Source organism: Theropithecus gelada, chromosome 15 (assembly GCF_003255815.1).
Source record: "Theropithecus gelada isolate Dixy chromosome 15, Tgel_1.0, whole genome shotgun sequence".
In the NCBI taxonomy this organism is placed as follows: Eukaryota; Metazoa; Chordata; class Mammalia; order Primates; family Cercopithecidae; genus Theropithecus; species Theropithecus gelada.
The window spans coordinates 100,986,321-101,005,043 of NC_037683.1; the positions used below are offsets into that span (position 1 = coordinate 100,986,321).

At 41.9% G+C, this 18,723-nt stretch overlaps 1 protein-coding gene across 1 annotated transcript; it reads left to right on the forward strand.

The window, feature by feature from the left end:
- The first annotated feature begins 4,141 nt into the window (after positions 1-4,141).
- Positions 4,142-18,273, forward strand: LOC112607659 (putative inactive cathepsin L-like protein CTSL3P). The gene is given in 7 exon segments (XM_025358820.1): positions 4,142-4,185; positions 4,187-4,223; positions 4,328-4,474; positions 4,681-4,874; positions 13,497-13,525; positions 13,528-13,574; positions 18,115-18,273. Coding segments are annotated over 7 exon segments (657 nt in total).
- Positions 18,274-18,723: the final 450 nt, after the last annotated feature.

Here is an 18,723-nt window from a genome sequence, read left to right on the forward strand (position 1 = left end):
TGTAGTCCCAGCTACTCGGGAGGCTGAGGCAGGAGAATCACTTGAACCCGGGAGGCGGAGGTTGCAGTGAGCTGAGATCACACCACTGCACTCCAGCCTGGGTGACAGTGAGACTCTGTCTCAAAAAAATATGTATATGTTATTAAATTATACCTGTTACAGAATGATAAGAAATAATTTATTTGGGTCCTTGAGGTAGGTATAGGGACCACGGCAAGGAAGTCTTGCAATGAGAAGGAGAGACTGGGCTCAACTCTGAATACAGCATGGGCAAGTAGGAAATTATAGCCAAGGAAAAGGGTGGGGCGGGGGGATCAGTGGATGGGAAATGACTATGTGGAAACATCAGGGGTAAGGGAGGACTCTGGCTAAACTCACCTAACAGGATTCTCACTGAGGACAAGCCAAGGCTATCTGACATCACCTGCAGGATGCGGGAGGCTGAGGAACCTGATCAGATATGGAGAATGGGGATTCTTGCTAAACTGACTTAGCAGGTTTCTTTGCTAAAACTGAAATTTCACAAGAAAGTGCGTAGATGAGTCTAGCACAGCATTAAGAAGCCTGACTAAAGTCTGGTCCAACAAAACATTTTCCGTCACCACACAGAATGTATGCCGCGGGGAACAGACTGGGCCTCAGCATCTTCCTACCCACCAGCTTCTGGGAGGGCATTTTGCCTTGTGCCTCCTGGGTGTCTCCTTGCTTGATCATGTCTAGGAGACTAAAGACTTGCACCTTATCATCTAGGGTAAATTCAGTGTCAGATTTTTAATCCTCAATCAGGTGACAATGCTTCAGTGACAATCTCAGGAATTAAAAAAATGAAGTTCATTCATTCACCAATTCTTTGTGTGTGTGTGGTTTAAGACAACTTATTTTGCTCATGATTTTGTGGATCGGAGCCCAGCCACATTTGATAAGATGGAGAAGTGAATTCCACCCTTTGAAGACAAGCAGGAGCACCGCTCTATGGAAGATCATACAGGCTGGAAGAGATTTCTGCAGCCATCTTCGCAGAATACAATATGCTACATTTGTTATTAAAGATTCTTCATCACTGCAGTGACTGAATCTTATTCTAATTAAAAACGTATCACCATCGATTTAATGAATTTCAGTTGCTGGAAACTTTAGAAACAATATTATAAACATCTTCATGATGAACATCATTCTACATAAAACCATCTGCACCTCTGAAACTTTTTTATTATGTTAATTAAGGCAGAGCTACTAGATTATAAACTTAAAACTACTGGATATAAATGGCCAACTTAATTCCCAGCAAAAACCTAATCGAATCTGCTTCATTTAAGACTATTTTACTCTTTGAAAGAAAAATATTCCCATCAACACAGCTTACAAATAAATGTGACTATTTTCATCTATTATTTTTACCAATAGTTTTTTAGATATGAGCAAAATTCCCACTAAAATTTGCATTACAGTTTAATTAAACCTATAAATGAACATAGGATGTACTGGCCCATCGTAAATATAAGCCTTGTGGTCCAGAAGTCTTCCACCCTGATCTTCTTTTATAATTACTGTGAGAAATGTATACTATTTGTAATTGAATTATTTCTAGCATTTTACACTTTTGTAATTGTTGAAGGAGGAGCTTTTTCCCCCATTATATGCTTAAGGTGACTATTGATGCATAATTGGAAAAGTGTATTTATGCAGGTTCAGACATCTTTCTAAATTCTTTTTTGTTCTAATAGCTTTTAATTGATTCTCTTAGGCTTTCTGGGTAGACAGTCATATTAACAGCAGGGAGTGATTGATACTTTTTTTTTCATCAGGTTAGATTGGGAAGAACTGATGGGCTTTTCTGTTTTTTTTTACATTTTGAATTATTATGAATACATAATAGTTGTACATATTTATGGGGTGAATGTGATTTTTTTTCCAACTTTTATTTTGGATTCAGAAGGTAAATGTGCAGATTTGTTACCTGGGTATATTGCATGATCCTGACGTCTGGAGTACGAATGATGCAATCACCCAAATACTGAGCATAGTATCCAACAGTTAGTTGTTCAACCTTTGTTACCACCCCCCACACTCCTCTAGGAGTCCCCAGTTTCTATTGTTGCCATGTTTATGACCACGAATACACAAAGTTTAGTTCCCATTTATAAGTGAGAATGTGTGGTAATTCCTGTATTAATTCACTTAGGATAATGGCCTCCAACTGCATCCATGTTACTGTAAAGGACATGATCTTTTTTATGGCTGTATAGCATTCCATGATGTATATGTACTATATTTTCTGTATCCAATCCACCATTGATGGGCAACTAGGTTGATTTCATGTCTTTGCTATTGTGAATAGTGCTGCAATGAATGTGCGAATGCATGTGTCTTTTTTGTAGAATGATTTGTTTTCTTTTGGATATATATCCAGTAATAGGATTGCTGGTTCAAGTCGTAGTTCTGTTTTAAGTTCTTTGAGAAATCTCCAAGCTGCTTTCCACAGTGGCTGAAATAATTTACAATCCCACCAAGAGTATATAGGTGTTCCCTTTTCTCCACGGCCTCCCCAGAAGCTGTTATTTTTTTACTTTTTAATAAAAGCCATTCTGCTGGTGGGAGATGGTATCTCATTGTGGTTTTGAATTGTATTTCTCTGATGATTAGTGATGTTGAGCAGTTTTTCGTGTTTTTTGGCCACTTGTATGTATTCTTTTGAGAAGTGTCTGTTCGTGCCTTTCACCCATTTTTCCATGGGGTCATTGGTTTTTGCTTGTTGAGTTGTTTAAATTCCTTACAGAGTCAATATTAGACCTTTGTTAGATGTATAGTTTGTGTCATACACCAATTCTAAAAACACACATAAACATTTTTTTTTCCACTTTAAGCTCAGGGGATTAGTGTGCAGGTTTGTTGCATGGGTAAATTTCATATCACTGAGGCTTGGTGTACAAATGATCCCCTCACCGTGGTAGTAAGTGGAGTACCCAACAGGCTGCCTTCCAATCAAGGTCCCCCTCTCAGTCTTCCACCACAAGTAGTCCTCAGTGTCATTGTTCCCATCTTTGTGTCCACGTGCATTCAATGTTTAGTCCCCACTTATAAGTGAGACCATGTGGTATTGGTAAAACATTCTTTTTAAAAATATTTGAGACCATGAAAAGAAAATAGAACTGAATAATCAAACATCCCCAATTCCTTATGTGATCCCTTCAAAACCCCCAACCAGGGGAATCTTCTCAATATAAACTTTGGAACTTTGTTAATCTCTCACTGCACTCTGGAGGTTTATACTTGTTTTTCTTGTGTCTTGTTTTTCTCCCCCTTCCCACGCTCAGCTCTGCAGCAATGGCTGTCTCTCTGTCTTGGTCTCTGTCTTGTCTCATTGTCCTCAAATCAGACATGTAGCTATGGTCCCAACCAATTCCAATTTCCCCCTCAAATCCACAGGATACACCGCGGACCCAGTTTCTACTGTTGAGAACTAACCCCGTTTCGTTTTGGTGAGTCCATCCAATACCTCCACTTGCCCTGTGTTTCTCCAACCAGATCCCTGGCCTCTTCCACAGTCCTTAGGTAGATGCTTAAATATTTTTATTCTACCATGGTGGCTCTAGTTTCTCAGGGGGCAGTAAGGTGGCTTTTTAGGATTGGTCTAATCAGATCCTCATTTCTTTTCCCTTCCTAGGTTTTGAAACATGAATCCTTCACTTCTCCTGGCTGACTTTTGCCTGAGATTAGCCTCAGCTACTCTAACAGCTTAGATGCACAGTGGAACCAGTGGAAGGCAAAGCACAAGAGATTATATGGCATGGTTGGTGGCACCTGAAACCATCCAAAGGGATTCCTGAGAGAATGGTCCTTGATGTTGGGAGATTATAGCCACAGAGTAGCTATTAGAGGCCAGCTCTTACCAATAACCTAATGCAATAACCTAAGGGCACTGATTATGAGCATGATATGGGCATACCCTCCTGTCATTTCTTGGCTTGGAGAACAGCTCCCAGAGGCGTCAAGCCTTCCCTGGCCATAGTTTCTCTTCCATGTCTGTCTGCAGATTCACTTGGTGAGCATGAGTTGCGTTTTAGGTAGAAATAAAGAGCATCAGTTACATGTTTGCCTCTACAGTGAAGAAGGATGGAGGAGAGCAGTGTGGGAGAAGAACATGAAGATGACTGAGCAGCACAATCAGGAATACAGCCAAGGGAAACAACTTCACAATGGCCATGAGTGCCTATGGAGACATGGTGAGTGTGCTGTGGACTGCTGTGTGGACTCTGTGCTTCCTCTCCTCGGTTCTTTACTAAAATAATCTCTTACTTTTCAACATTTTATTTCCTTTTCCTTGAAGACCAGTGAAGAATTCAGGCAGGTGGTGAATGGCTTCCAATACCAGAAGCACAGGAAGGGGAAAGTGTTCCAGGAACCTCTGTTTCACGATATCCCCAAATCTGTGGATTGGAGAGAGAAAGGCTATGTGACTCCTGTGAAGGATCAGGTAAGATAGTGTCAGATTCAGACCTCCCATCTCCCCAGGAAAGCCACAAGGTGATCGACCTCTTTGCTTTAGTGGCGTGTAGAACAACTTGCTGTTCATAGTATTCAGATATATGAGCTGTTGTCAAAGTTTTGCTGTTTGCTTTGTGAATGACAGCTTTTTTCTTCTTTTTTTCCGGGTAAGTGTGCATCTTCTTATGCTTTTAGTGCAGCCGGGGCTCTGGAAGGACAGGTGTTCGGAAAACTGAGAAACTAGTTTTACTGAGTGTGCAGATCTGGTGGACTGCTCTAGGTTTCAAGGCAATGTTTGCTGCATTTTTGCAGAACCATTATTTTGCTTCCAGTATGTTGCCGACAATGGAGGCCTGGACTCTGAGGAATCCTATCCATATGAAAGAAAGGTCAGTGGAGTTCTTTGTCTTGCTGTCATTCCAGCTGTGCTTTTGGAAAGTGGAGCACTTTCAGAGATAATGACACTTTTTTCAGAACTCACATTTGAGATGGTAGAATTTATATCTGCAAACTGTCAGTGCTGTCATTATAAATTGTTAGCCTTTGCACAGTTCTATGATTATGTGGTTAACATACAGCTGTTCTTGCTATATGTCAGCAAGAACATATAACATAGAGAATAGCCAAACATAATAACATTGAGAATATACAAACTATTTTACATATAATACACATTTCTCCAGTGTGAAAAAATTTCTTGTGGATCATAAGCCTAAGGTTCTCGTTCAAGAGACTTGAGCTAATGTTTAGTTTCAAGTCAACTAACAGCACTTCATTTCCTGGGAAATCCTAAGCTGCAAAGTGCTGAGCGTTGTGGTTCTAACTCATGTTGTCCAGAGGGAGGATGGTGGTAATCAAGTCTCTTCCCCCCTTACTTTTAAAAGGAAAAAGACTGTAGGTACAATCCTAAGTATTCTACTACTAATGACACTGGGTACGTGCAAATACTCCCTATGGAAGAGAAGGCCCCAATGAAGGCTGTGGCAACTGTGGGACCCATCTCTGCTGTTGTTTACGGACTTCTTGATTCCTTCTGGTCCTATAAAAAAAGAAGGTAAGAGTTTTTCTTTGTACACGTTGAGGAAGAAAAATTGAAAACCACATGACATACAAGCAGAATGGACTATTTGGTACAAAACATTCAATGTAAATATTTGGGTTCATAGATTTCACATAGTTTATTTTATACATGCAATCTTTCTTTCTTTCTCTCTCTTTCTCTCTCTCCTTCTTTTCTTTCCTTTCTTTCTCCTTCCTTCCTTGCTTCCTTCTTTCTTTCTCTTTCTTTCTTTCTTTCTTTCTTTCTTTCTTTCTTTCTTTCTTTCTTTCTTTCTTTCTTTCCTTCCTTCCTTCCTTCCTTCCTTCCTTCCTTCCTTCCTTCCTTCCTTCCTTCTCTCTCTCTCTCTCTTTCTCTTTCTTTCTTTCTTTTTTGAGATGAAGTCTCGCTCTTGTCTCCCAGGCTGGAGTGCAATGGCACAATCTCAGCTCACTGCAACCTCCGCCTCCTGGGTTCAAGCGATTCTCCTGCCTCAGCCTCCTGAGTAGCTGGGATTACAGGTGCCCACCACCACGCCTGGCTAAATACTTGCATTCATGGGGTTATGCTTAATGTGCCCATGAATGTACATACTTCATAACTCTTTATAAATTGTTGCTTATGGCTTGGCTCACACCTGTAATCCCAGTGCTTTGGAGACAGAAAGGCTTTGTGACTCCTGGGAAGGATCAGGTAAGATAGTGTCAGATTCAGACCTCCCATCTCCCCAGGAAAGCCAAGAGGTGATTGACCTCTTTGCTTTAGTGGTGTGTAGAACAACTTGCAGTTCATAGTATCCAGATATGTGAACTGTTGTCAAAGTTTTACTGTTTGCGGGTGGATCACCTGAGGTCAGGAGTTCAAGACCAGCCTGGCCAACATGGCGAAGCCCCATCTCTATTAAAAATACAAAACTTAGCCAGGTGTGGTGGCAAGTGCCTGTAATCCCAGCTACTCAGGAGTCTGAGACAGGAGAATCACTTGAACCCAGGAGGCAGAGGTTGCAGTGAGCCGAGATCGAGTGACTGTACTTTAGCTTGGGTGACAGAGTGAGACTCCACCTCAAAACAAAACAAAACAAAAATCATAATTCGTATATTTAAAGACTTTTTTCGTGTTTTTGCTTAAGTCTTTATTGGGCATCTCCTATGAGATGGTGCTGTGCTGGCCTTGAGGACATACAAATGAAGCATATACTCGCGGCTTCTTCCTCTGGAGCTCCTATTCCCACGTCAACAAGCAAATCAAAACCTGGCACAAATCCACGGGCAAGTGCAGCACTGCGCAGGCTCTAAAGGGAGCCGGGGACAGTCAGGGCACACACTAGGAAGGTGCTTCCCTCTAGGGGTCAGGGCCGGTCTAAGCAAGTAGCATCTGATCTCGATTTCAATAGTCCATAGCTGTCGTATGTTGGACAGGGCATGAGGGGGCAGTTTCTCTTTGTGCAGTATTATTTCAATTTTTGAGTAACGAGCATTCATTATTTTCATGAGATAACAGATTCAGAAAGTATGTAGTTCAAGAAAAAAGTTAAAGAATTGATAGAGGAGAAGGAGGAGGAGGAAGAGGGGGAGAAACAGAGGGTCCTCAGGTAACTTGATAAAGGCGAGTCTCTCATTTGGGGACTGATGTTCCTGAGATCTGTGCGGACGCTGGTCAGTGGGTCCATCACCTAGCACAGGCCTGAGGAAGCACCACTGCCGAGCTGGACTCCAGGGCACTCCACGCTCATCTCAGTCACACAGAACCTCTCTGAGGATGGTGGCTGTTGGCTCCAACTTACCATTCCCAGCCAAGAGAAACAGGGAGGGGGCTTTGCTAAGGGCTAAAGGAGGCATGGACAATGAGGAGACAAACCAGGACAGTGTTCTGATGAGACTGCTTTAGCGAGGATGCAGAGCAGTGACTCTGCTCAGAACTCCAGAACGTTTGCTCCCTTCCGCTGCCCCATTCCCCACAACCACGCACACTCCCCTCACCCCAACCCGGGCAGTAAGTTGAGCTCTGAACAGACGTGCTCTTTCCCTGGCGCTTTATATTCTTTCCTCTTCAGTCACATTCAAGAGCAGCACAAACTGCGAATCACCGAGCACTCAGGGGTGTCCAATATAGGTAAAAAACAAGACCAAATTCTTGGCTTTGTGTCTGTAATTCTGAAAAAAGATTCCAGCAGCGACTTCCTGTTTCCATTACAGCATGGAAGGAGTTTGGAAGTTGTAACCATCTGCTAACAAATAAAAACCTGAATACATTTTAAAATCAACAACTCTTCTTAGATCCCTAGGACAAGCGAAGTCATGAAGCAGACCGCTGCCCTAATACCTGGAGAGAGCAAGAAATACCGAGAATCGCAACTCACGGGAGCGGAGACCATGGCCAGGGGCCTCTGCAGGAACAAGCGCCTGGTAAGAAAAACCAAGCTGTAACTGACAAACTGCCAGAGGCAGGGTGTGGACAAATCGCAGCATTAAAACTCAGCCTGCGTTTGGTCCTGGCTTCAGTCCTGGGGGTGCCCTCAGGTTATATAGCTTCAGTAGCTCCACCAGGCTCTCAAAGTGAAAACCTGAGAATTCCCTTATGATTCCTGCTGGGGACGGAAAAAGTAACAATTTTGGAACCCACCAGAGCGTTCTATTCTCCTTAATAAAGCCTACACTCAAGAGACACTGTTTTACTAAACTCTAACCTATTTGGGTTTTATCAAAGCTTAACCGACCTGAGGGGGGAAATAAGCAACTCCAGCCTGCTTTAGCCTTCCAGGTGGAGAAGGGTAGCACCCAACAACAGCCCACTTTGGCCACTCTCTTCTGTCTAAGGAGGGAAAAACTGAGAGGCACATGTGAATTCCATAGTGCAGGGACACGGACTTGTTAACAAACTGCAACTCACAGGACTAAGGAGTGCTTCTCCTCCCTCTAAACCACACCACCACTTTCCTAAAGGGTCATTTATCAGAGCTCCTTTCACCGTACCTCAAGTTCCTCTTTCAAAAGAAAATTACAAGGCATTCTAAAAGGCCAAAAGTGAGGCAGGAAAGTAGGGTCTGGAGGCAGAAAACATAAGGCCGATTCACACTTCAGCTATGACAGGAAATATCCTCTCCATAGGGTATAGATCAAGTAAATGACTTTGTAACTTTACTTCATCCTCTCCATTTGCACAGGGCATATGCCAAGTAACCAATGGAATCCTCTAGAGGGTATTCAAACTCCCCAAAATCTGTAACAGGGCCTTTGAGCCACTATGCTCAGGCCTGCTCCCACACTGTGGAGTGTACTATTATTTTCAATAAAACCCTTCATTCCTTCCTTGCTTCATTTGTGGGTTTTGTCCAATTCTTTGTTGAAGACACCAAGAACCTAGACATCCTCCACCATTAACAAAAGTACAACTTGAAGAGACAGAACAAGCCTCAGAACAAGAATCAGATATGTCATGGGTGTCAGAACGATCAAACCAGGAACTTAAAATAGCTATGATTGCTATGCTAAGGGTTAATGGAAAAATTAACAAGTGAGAACACATGGAGAATGTAGAAAGAGAGATGAAAATTCTAAGAAAGAATGAAAAAGAAATAGCCTCTCAAATTGTAGGGTAAATTTGTTCTCTGAAGCTGCCTTATCTGCCTAAAGTCCGGACCTACCAAAGAGGAAAATAATTACCTTTGTTTCCCTCTCTGAGCTTTCATTAACTGAGCTCATGTTAAGAGGAAAGAAACTGAAGTCTGTCGACAAACGTGGACGGAGTTTTGTCACAAACCACTGTCTGCCCTGCGGGCCCAACAGACTTTGTCCCAGACCACTGTATGTTCTTGAAGCCCGTCGAACTCTCCCTGGCCATCGTTTATTGCCCCTCAGCAGAAATCCTCTTCTGCCCCCTCCCATAACCTGTTTTTCCAGGATCCAGGCCCTGACTTTGTAACCTCAAGAGAGCATATAAGCTTCTGCATCCCACTGGGGAGTTGCGTCTTCATTCTGAAGTCTCCGCGTATACATGTTAAACAAATTTGAATGCCTTTTCTCTAATTAATCTAACTAATTAAACTAATTAATGCCTTGTGTGAGTTGACTTTTTAGTGAAGCTTGGGAGGGTGAAGGAAAAGTTTTCCCTTTACTCCTACACTGGTATTATTCATCTTAAAGATGTTTTGGAAGATTAGTGTGCCCGGTATCACTGAAACACTCTTTTTGAGATCATATTTTAAGATATGTCACCGAAGATTTTAGATAGAATGGTCAGAAAACACAAGAAAGTAACAGGGCATGTGACAAGCCCTTGAGACCTGGCTGGGGGGGGGCCAGGGGGGGAGGCGGGGGAGGTGGGGCGGGGTTGGGGGGGACGGTGGGGGCGCTGTTCACCTGAGGTCTTAAAGCAGAGATGGACAGATTAGGGATGCAGGGCCATAAACGGGACCTGGAGCCATGTCAACACACTGCCTGTGGTGAGCACTCTTCTATGCTTTGATGTAGGATTAAGGAACTTCTATACTTCTATGCCCTTGGGGTTTGTCAGCCAAACCAGTTCCCACGATCATTGCTTACTCTCTTGTTGTTTCTGCGTGTTGAGCTCCATATATGTGGGGACACACTGAAGTAGGTCAATGGTGGGCATAATCTCTGGCTAAAACGTAAGCTTGCCAACCAGTGGCCCATCTAGGAAACTTTTGTTCTTCCCCTTCTCTTGCATATTCTCAGAAATGTAAAACGCACATCAAAAATCACTTTCTTGGACTGACCATTGTGAGTGAACATTTGCCCTCAAACTCCAGTCTCTATGTCCTCACCTGTTCATAATTTGATGAAAAGCCATTGATTTGTTATACAAATGCAGACTCTGTAAATGTTTACCGGATAGAGCAATTAACCCACTAGCTCTCTGGTTTATAACCAATAATGTCCCCCATTCTCTCCACCTCGCCCTAGAGCAGTAAGCCTGCTGTTGCAGCGGCTTGGTTTCCTCCCAGTAGTGCTTCCAATGAGTAACTTGCTCGTGGCTGTTTTCAACCATTCTCAGAGGACCTTACCCTTTGTCCTTCCAGCAGTTTTGTCTGTTGCTTCTCAATAATTTTTACATAAAAAATCAAATAAAACAAGTGAGCATTATAAAAAACAAAAATATAGATAAACAAGAAAAACAGGTGGGGGTGAACCCCCAAAGACTCACCCAAAATCTCACTGTACCTGTTTTTGGCTTCTTGAAACCAGTGGCCAACTGGGAACACACTGCTCACTTACGTGCCAAGCACCGCATTTACCTTGTCATGTATTATGGCATTTGGTCATCAGGATAACCCTCATCCCCATTTTACAGATGAGTACGGTGAGGTTAGAGAGGTTACAGAGCTTGCCCAAGGGCACAGGGCTAGTCAGTGAGGAAGCCAGGATTTGATCTCAGGAGGTGGAACTCCGGACAAACCGGAATGCAGTGCTGCAGGGGTGTATGGAACCTGGTACTGAGGGCTGGTAGTCACTAGGATTTTGCAGGAGCACCACAGGGAATGATTTATGCAAAACATGACCTTCTCCACAGTTCACAGGAGCAGCAACCAAGACACCACACCCCTTCCAAGGGACCCACTTGGGAACTCATTCCGCAACACGCAGTTCCCAACTCTCACCTGCTTCCATTCAAAACTCCCTCAAAAGCACTTCCTGTTTTCTGTGACTCTCCATTGAGTTTTACCCAATGAATGAGAGCCCCTTTACATGATTAGGCCCAGAAAGGCATTTAAAATGTAATAGTAGTCATGTCCCACTCCCCCTTAAGCCAATAATTATCTCTTGAAGACATTTGCTCTGCAGGCTCTAAATTAACTGTTGCCAAGTAGCCATAAAACGCCACACGCTCTATAGTTCCGCAATGTGTAGCCAGTCACTAACCAGTGTTACTTCTGTAAACCAATGAGAATTCCTGACGAACAACTTTTGTAATTGCTCACTCTCCTGATTAAACCTTTTGTTTTTCTTTAAAAACTCAGGCCTCTCTTTTGTTCTCTTGAGCACTCCCCAAAGAAACTTGGAAGTGTGTTCCTGGCTGGAGTCCTCAACCTTTCTTTAACTAGATTCTGGCTTTTCGATTATTTCAGGTTGGTAGGAACCACCAGCCACCCCTTTCTCTAGCAGAAGATTTCCCCACATCTGAGTTATTTCACTTGGAGCAGGTGCTGGAGCAGGTGGGATGGAAGGGAGAGGAGAGTATCAGATTCTGACCCCTGCCCTGTAACTGCAGACCTGTGGTGTATATAATGCAAGGGGAGTGATGCATTTTTTAAAAATCTTTTTTTGTGTTCTCTTTACAGGGACATTTCCCCTCTATCGCCAGGGGTATTGTTATCTCACAGACTATGGATTTTAACAACAGGAATGCAAAGAAAAAAAAGAATCGGTGTTCAGCCTTAGACCTCCCGAACAGAATTTCTGAATTGACAATGGTCCAGAAAGTGAAGACTGAAGAGAGAGGAAAAGGTTTTTAAATTGCAGGACCCAATCTAAAAAGCTACTGTATGAACCTAGAGCAGTGGTCCCCAACCTTTTTGGCACCAGGGACTGGTTTTGTGGAAGACGTTTTTTCCGCAGATTGGGGGGATGGTTTCAGGATGAAACTGTTCCACCTCAGATCATCAGACATTACTGAGATTCTCCTAAGGAATGCAAAACCTAGATCCCTCCAATGCGCAGTTCACAATAGAGTTCATGCTCCTATGAGAATCTAATGCTGCAGCTGGTGTGACAGGAGGTGGAGCTAAAGCAGTCATGCTTGCTTGTCCGCCAGGCACCTCCTGCTGCGTGGCCCAGTTCCTAACAGACCATGGACCAGTAGGGGTCCACGGCCCGAGGGTTGGGGACCTTTGACCTAGAGGACAATGTCATCAAGGAATTAATTGTCCATGGCTTGGTGGAGTTGGAGGAAGAAAGAAGTGTCTTCCACAATCACCTGTAAAATGGGGCATAGAAGAGCCCTCATCTCCTAGGGCAGTGGTTCTCCAAGGTGGTTCTCTGATCAGTAGCACCTGCACTATTTTGGAATTTGTTTGAAAAGCAAATTATGGAACCCTGTCTCAGACCTACTGAATGAAAAACTCACAGAATGGGCCCTGCAATCTGAGTCTTCAGGAACCTCCGGGTGATTCTATTATAGCTTTTCTATTGTTATAATTTTTAATTTTTATTTCTACTTTTTAAGCTTTTTTGTTACAAACTGAGACACAAATGCACATTAGCCTGGGCTTATACAGGGGTAGGGTCATTCGTATTACCGTCTTCCACCTGCACATCTTATTGAACTGAAGGGCTTCAGGGGCAGTAACACGCAGGGAGCTGTCATCTCCTGTGATAATAATGCCTTCTTCTGGAATCCCTCCTGAAGGAACTGCCTCAGGTGGTTTTATATCTAAAATTTTCTTTTTACAGGCAGGCGTACACTCTAAAATAAGAATAAAAAGTCTAGTACAGTAAATACATAAACCAATAGCATAGTTGTGCATTATCATTATCAAGTATTATATAATGTACACAATTGTATGTGCTAGACTTTTATATGACTGGCAGCGCAGTAGGTTTATTTACACCAGCATCACCACAAATACGTAAGCAGCCTAAACGTTTCCACAGGTATGATGCCAGTAGGTGATAGGCAGTTTTCAGCTTCATTATAATCTTATGTGACCACCATTGGCCATGATATATGTGGTCTGTCCTTGACTGACATGTCATTATGCAGTTCATGCCTGTATGTAGCATTATTTTGTTGAGATATACTTTACGTAACATAAAACTCATCATCTTAAAGTATCTGGTGGCTTTTAGTGTATTCATTATCTTAAGCAACTATTACCACATCTAACTCCAGAACATTTTCCTCACCCCAAAAATAAGTCCTGTATTTATTAATCAGTGTCTGAGTCTGTTTTCTGTTGCTTACAGCAGAATATCTGACACTGGGTCATTCCTAACGAAACAAAATTTATTTCTTACAGCTCTGGAGACTGGAAAGTCCAAGGTCACAAGAGGTGCATGCTGGTGGGGACTCTCTGCAGAGTCCCGACATGGCACAGGTCATCACATGGTGAAGGGGCTGAGTGTGCTAACATGCTAGCTCAACTCTGTCTTTCCCTTCTTATTAACATACCAGTTTCATTCCCATGATAACCCATTTATTCTATTAACCCACGAATGGATTAATCCATTCTTGAGGACAGAGCCCTCATGCTCCTATCATCCCTAAAATGGCCCGTCTTTCAGTGCTGCCATATGGGGGATTAAATTTCAGCATGAATTTAGGAGAAAAAATTCAAACCATAGCCCACAGTTAGTTCCAATTCCCTCTACCTTCATTTGCATAATGTATTTTCTGCTTCTATAGATTTCTCTATTCTGGGCCTTTCACGTAAACAGAATCATAAAATATGTGATCTTTTGTGTCTGGCTGCTTTTATGTAGCATCATGTTTTCAGGGCTTGTTCATATTATATATATATCAGTGCTTCATTCCTGGCTGAAAATACTGCATGGCATGAATACACTGTATGTATTCCATTGTATGAATATTAATCCATTCATCAATTGATGAACATTTTATTGCTTTCACTTTTCTGGCTATAATGAATAATGTGCTAGGAACACCTGTGCATACATTTTTGCATTAGCATATGCTTATCAATTTCTTGGGTATAGTCATAGGAGGGGAATTGGTATATGTGTAACTTTTGAAGAAACTACCAGATTGCTATCCACAGTGGCTATGCCATTTTACCTTCCCACGTAACTGATGAAAGGCAAGAAAATTGGATACTTGTCTGAACTTTCATTTCTATTTTACTTCTTCGGTTTTTCTTTTGGATTGTAGAAGTGAAAATTATGTATGCCTTGTTTCTAATTTATTATTTTGATTGAGATGGATAAGATAGTGAAAAATAATATTTTATTGGAAATACTAAGCTTTGATAACTAAAATTACAGAATATTTGAAAGCTTCTATTTTAAAACCTTTCTACTTTACAGTCCTGTCTGCATTAAAAGATTCAGTGGAAAAATGAGAAACCAATAGAAGCAACATCAGTATACTTTGATCCAATGTACTGTCCAATTTATATTGGCTTTGGAATGTAGATAATTTCATCCTCATCTTTGGTAAGCATAAACTTTTGGCTAATGACATACCATCTCCAGGCCTTGGTTTTATGTATTAGAAAATGTAAATAATTCCAGTGACCTCATAAGGTTGTGTTAAGAATTAATTGAGATAATATGTGTATTAATATACCAGTCATATCCATGAATCCTCTCTCAGAAATGGACATATTCTTGAGAAATGACATTAAATCCAAAGGCACACAAATGCTGCAACAAATGCTGTTGATGTTGAGATACTGTATATTGACCATGTTTATTGTTTGACCATTCCTACTCATCTAAAATCCTACTGTAATGCACTAGGGAGGTGTTTAACTCGATTCAGGGAAATATCCACAAATATCATAAACCAAAAGAGCTGATTCCCTCTCATTCAGGAAGGTCGCCTGCCAGGTTTCTTCCATTTGTTAACTTCATTGTCCTCAAAAGCTTTCTTATCTGGGAATTCTACATGGAACCATGAATGAATTTGAAGTCTTGTGAGAAGGGTAATAGAACTGTCAAATATTCTCCCAATTCCACTAGAGAAGAGAGGGTAGGGGTGAGGCAGAGGGTCTTGATCAGTTTAGGCCTGATTCATTTGACACTGGCGGAGGAGACCAGGTTTTGAATGATTAAGCCTTGCCCTAACCGCTAGCCCTTAGCCAGAGCTGTGGAACTGGGTGTTGACTCCATTTCCTCCTTTGCAGTCTCCACTCTGTTCCACCCAGGAATAGGGGATGAAATGCTGGGGTGAAAAGGGCAGGGAATTTGTGATCATGGCAGCACCATGGCTGAATTCAGGCAACAGTGTTTTTCATTCATTCATTCTGAAAAATGTTATTGAGTCTCTTTAAGTCAGGTCTTGTGCTGAGGAATCAGTGATGAACCAACACTGAGACATTCCCTGTGCTGGGGGAGCTTACAGTCAAATTGGGCGGTAGGTGGGAATCAATTTCTCCTTTGAATGATGTATAAACTTTGCACCTCCTTTCCTCCCCATTGAACAAATGTTCTGGGCAGTTTTTTCATCTGTGGGTCCCTGGGTGGTGAGGTTTCCATGTCGCCATTCCATCCCCCTAATAGAGGGAATCTGAGAAAGTGTGGCTACCTCCTCTTCTCTAGATTTCATAAGAAAAAAGAAGTCTTGGAAGACTTTACATAAAAGTTCACATATTGTCTCAAAAGACATTTGACCAGGGCTACCTGGTGCCCTTCATCATTGATGGAATGTGCCTCACTGACTCAGGGGTTTCTGTCCTAATCAGGAGGGCCCACCATCTGTCATCTGGCTCTGCTCTAGCTCACCCTGTGGTAACCTGGGTCCGGTTTCCATTTCCAAGAAGTTACATCACTGCACTGTGGAACTGCAGGCGCCAGCACAATGAGTCCTGATGGAGAGCTCCAAATCAAGGGCTGAGGTTCCCACTCAGGGAGAACAGGTCACCACAAGAATGGTGCAGCTATTAGAAATCTGAAGTGTCAGTTCAAACACTATCACCACTTTAGTGTTCTTTCTCAGGAAGCACAGCATCCATGTTAACAGAATGAGTGAAGAATCCATCTTCTGTCTGCCATCAAAAGTTACAGCAAAATGTCTAGGATCATAAGTGGCATCAAGGAATATAAACTCTTCTATTTTATTTATTTACTTGTATTTTTTGAATTATGGTTTTGCTCTTTCATTCAAGCTGGAATGCAGTGGTGCAACCATGGCTCACCACAGACTCAAACTCCTGGCCTCATGTGATCTTCCCACCTTAGCCTCCCAAAGTGCTTGGATTATAGGAGTGAGCTACTGCAAAACTCTTCTATTTTAGATCTAAATACCATACCATGGACATCTTTCTTTGTCAATACATTTAGAGTTTCCATTGTTGACCCTATTGTAAATCATTTAACAATCTCCTTTTCTCTTATTGATGAGTATTTCAACTTTTTTATGTTTCATGTACAAATAATACTGTACTTTATATCTTTGCATGTTTATCGTTATAGAGATGTGCAAATAGTACTATAAAACTAATTTTTTGAAATGCATCTACTTGCTGAAAAAATGTGATTTCATTGTGTGCTCCTACCTGTAGTGAATTAGCATGTGCATTTCACAACTTACTAATTAACTCATTTTATAGGCAAAATGTGATGTAATTTGTTGCTGTAATTTCCATGTCCTTTGCAGGGAGAGTTCTAATTTCAACTTTATTATTATCATTAATTCAAGATATTATTATTTCTCCACCACGTTAATCATTATTATGATCATTACCACAAATAATAGATGCTAACAATAGTCACCCTGCATTAAGAACAGCCTACATTAAGAACCTACATCCCATGCACTTTCCACACAGACTTGATTTGATTCCATTCACTCCTCACAACAACCAAGAGAAGAAAGAATCATGAAGCAATTGTATAACTGAAACACAAAAGGAAAGTTACTTGTGTGCCCTTGGTCAAGTAATTTGAACAGTCTGTGCTTCTGATCTTCTAATAGAAAAATATAAATAATAGTATATTCATTATCTACTACATGGGGATGTGTCAGAAATTAAAGTACTGTGTATCTGCAAGGCATTTTATGCCACCTGTGAATTGTTCATTGATTATATAGTGTGTCTCATGTTTCAATGCGCTGGGAAGGATGGATTATAAGGGAAAGACGGAGAAAATGCAGAATTTGGTGCAGGGTTTCCAGTGGAAAAGACATCTTGTTTCCCAAGCAACAATGGTCACATACTGAAGACAGACAACCTGCCTATGAACTGGAGAACCCTACTGAAATCTTAGAGGAAGCTTGAGATTTTCCTCGCACAGGTGTTTACTTTCAAGTTGGCACAAATGGGTTTTGTTAAAACCCATTTTCTTTCTATTCTGCCTCTATCTGGTGCAAGATAAAACTGAAGAGGATATAAAGCAGCAAGGTGCAATTTGAAATCAGAATGGCAACAATGGAAGAAAATGGTCTTGGTTCAACCCAATGCTCACCTGAAATCACTTTTATTAAGGATGACCAACTGGAACAAAATTGTATATTAGTCTTCTCATGATAATTTCAAGTGTGTTTTGATTTGAGAATTTCTTTATGAAAGTCTTCAAAAATCCCACCTCTTAATCCATGGGATTTTCTCTGGAGTCTGAAAATTCCCCAAATCTTTGGAGACTTGATGGTTGTTCACTGGTCAAGGGCTCTATAAAAGTTTTCTGGGGAGCTTGACTCAGTGGTCAACAAAGGCCCTTGCAAGTCTTCAGTCTGATTCTGGGATCCCCAAGGAGACCTGGAGCCTTTCTCAACATCTTTTGATTGGAAAGAGCATGTGCTTCATCCTCTGTTGCAACAGAAATAGCCATTGTGAAGCTCCATGGTGAGGTGCAATGAGTTTATTCGACCATGTGTGGGCTGGATAGGCTCAGATTTACAGGTATGTTTGAGCTCTGTTTCATACTCAAATGTACAGATCCAACAGATGACTGGATCAGTTGTACTCTTCATCTTCCTTGTATTCTGGGAAGCATGAATTGCAGTGTCATCTTATCGAGGATGTTCTGCACATGCTAAGTGGTGGGGACGAGGATCACAATGAAGACAACTGGCCCCATGACATGAGGAATCATCTGGCTGGAGAGGCCCAGGTGTAGCAGTTACGGGATGTTACTTCACCAAATAGGTGATGTTTCACACCTCAGGGTAACAGAACATTTTGCCTGTCAGTGCCTAGCCACTGTTTACAATCAGAGCCAAAAAGGCTTCTCCGAAGCGGAAGAAACTTTTGGGAAACATGGCCCCTGTAGGCAGACACTTCATGTTAGAGACACAGCTGCTTGCCTTGGTTTAGGCTGCTACCAAAACTCCCTCCATGTTGGTAATCAAAGCAAAACAGAGATGGAGCCAGAGCCTGAATCAGATCATAAAACAAACGAACTAATTCACAAGAGTCTTAGCACTTCAGTGGTGGTGTTCCCACCCTCCTGTGGAAAGGTCTGGACATGTTAACATAAACTGGCTGTGGAGTAGGCAAGAGTGCTGGTTAGCTTTTCATTGATTGATACGGCATTGCTGACATTTGACTACTTTTCACCTTCAAAATA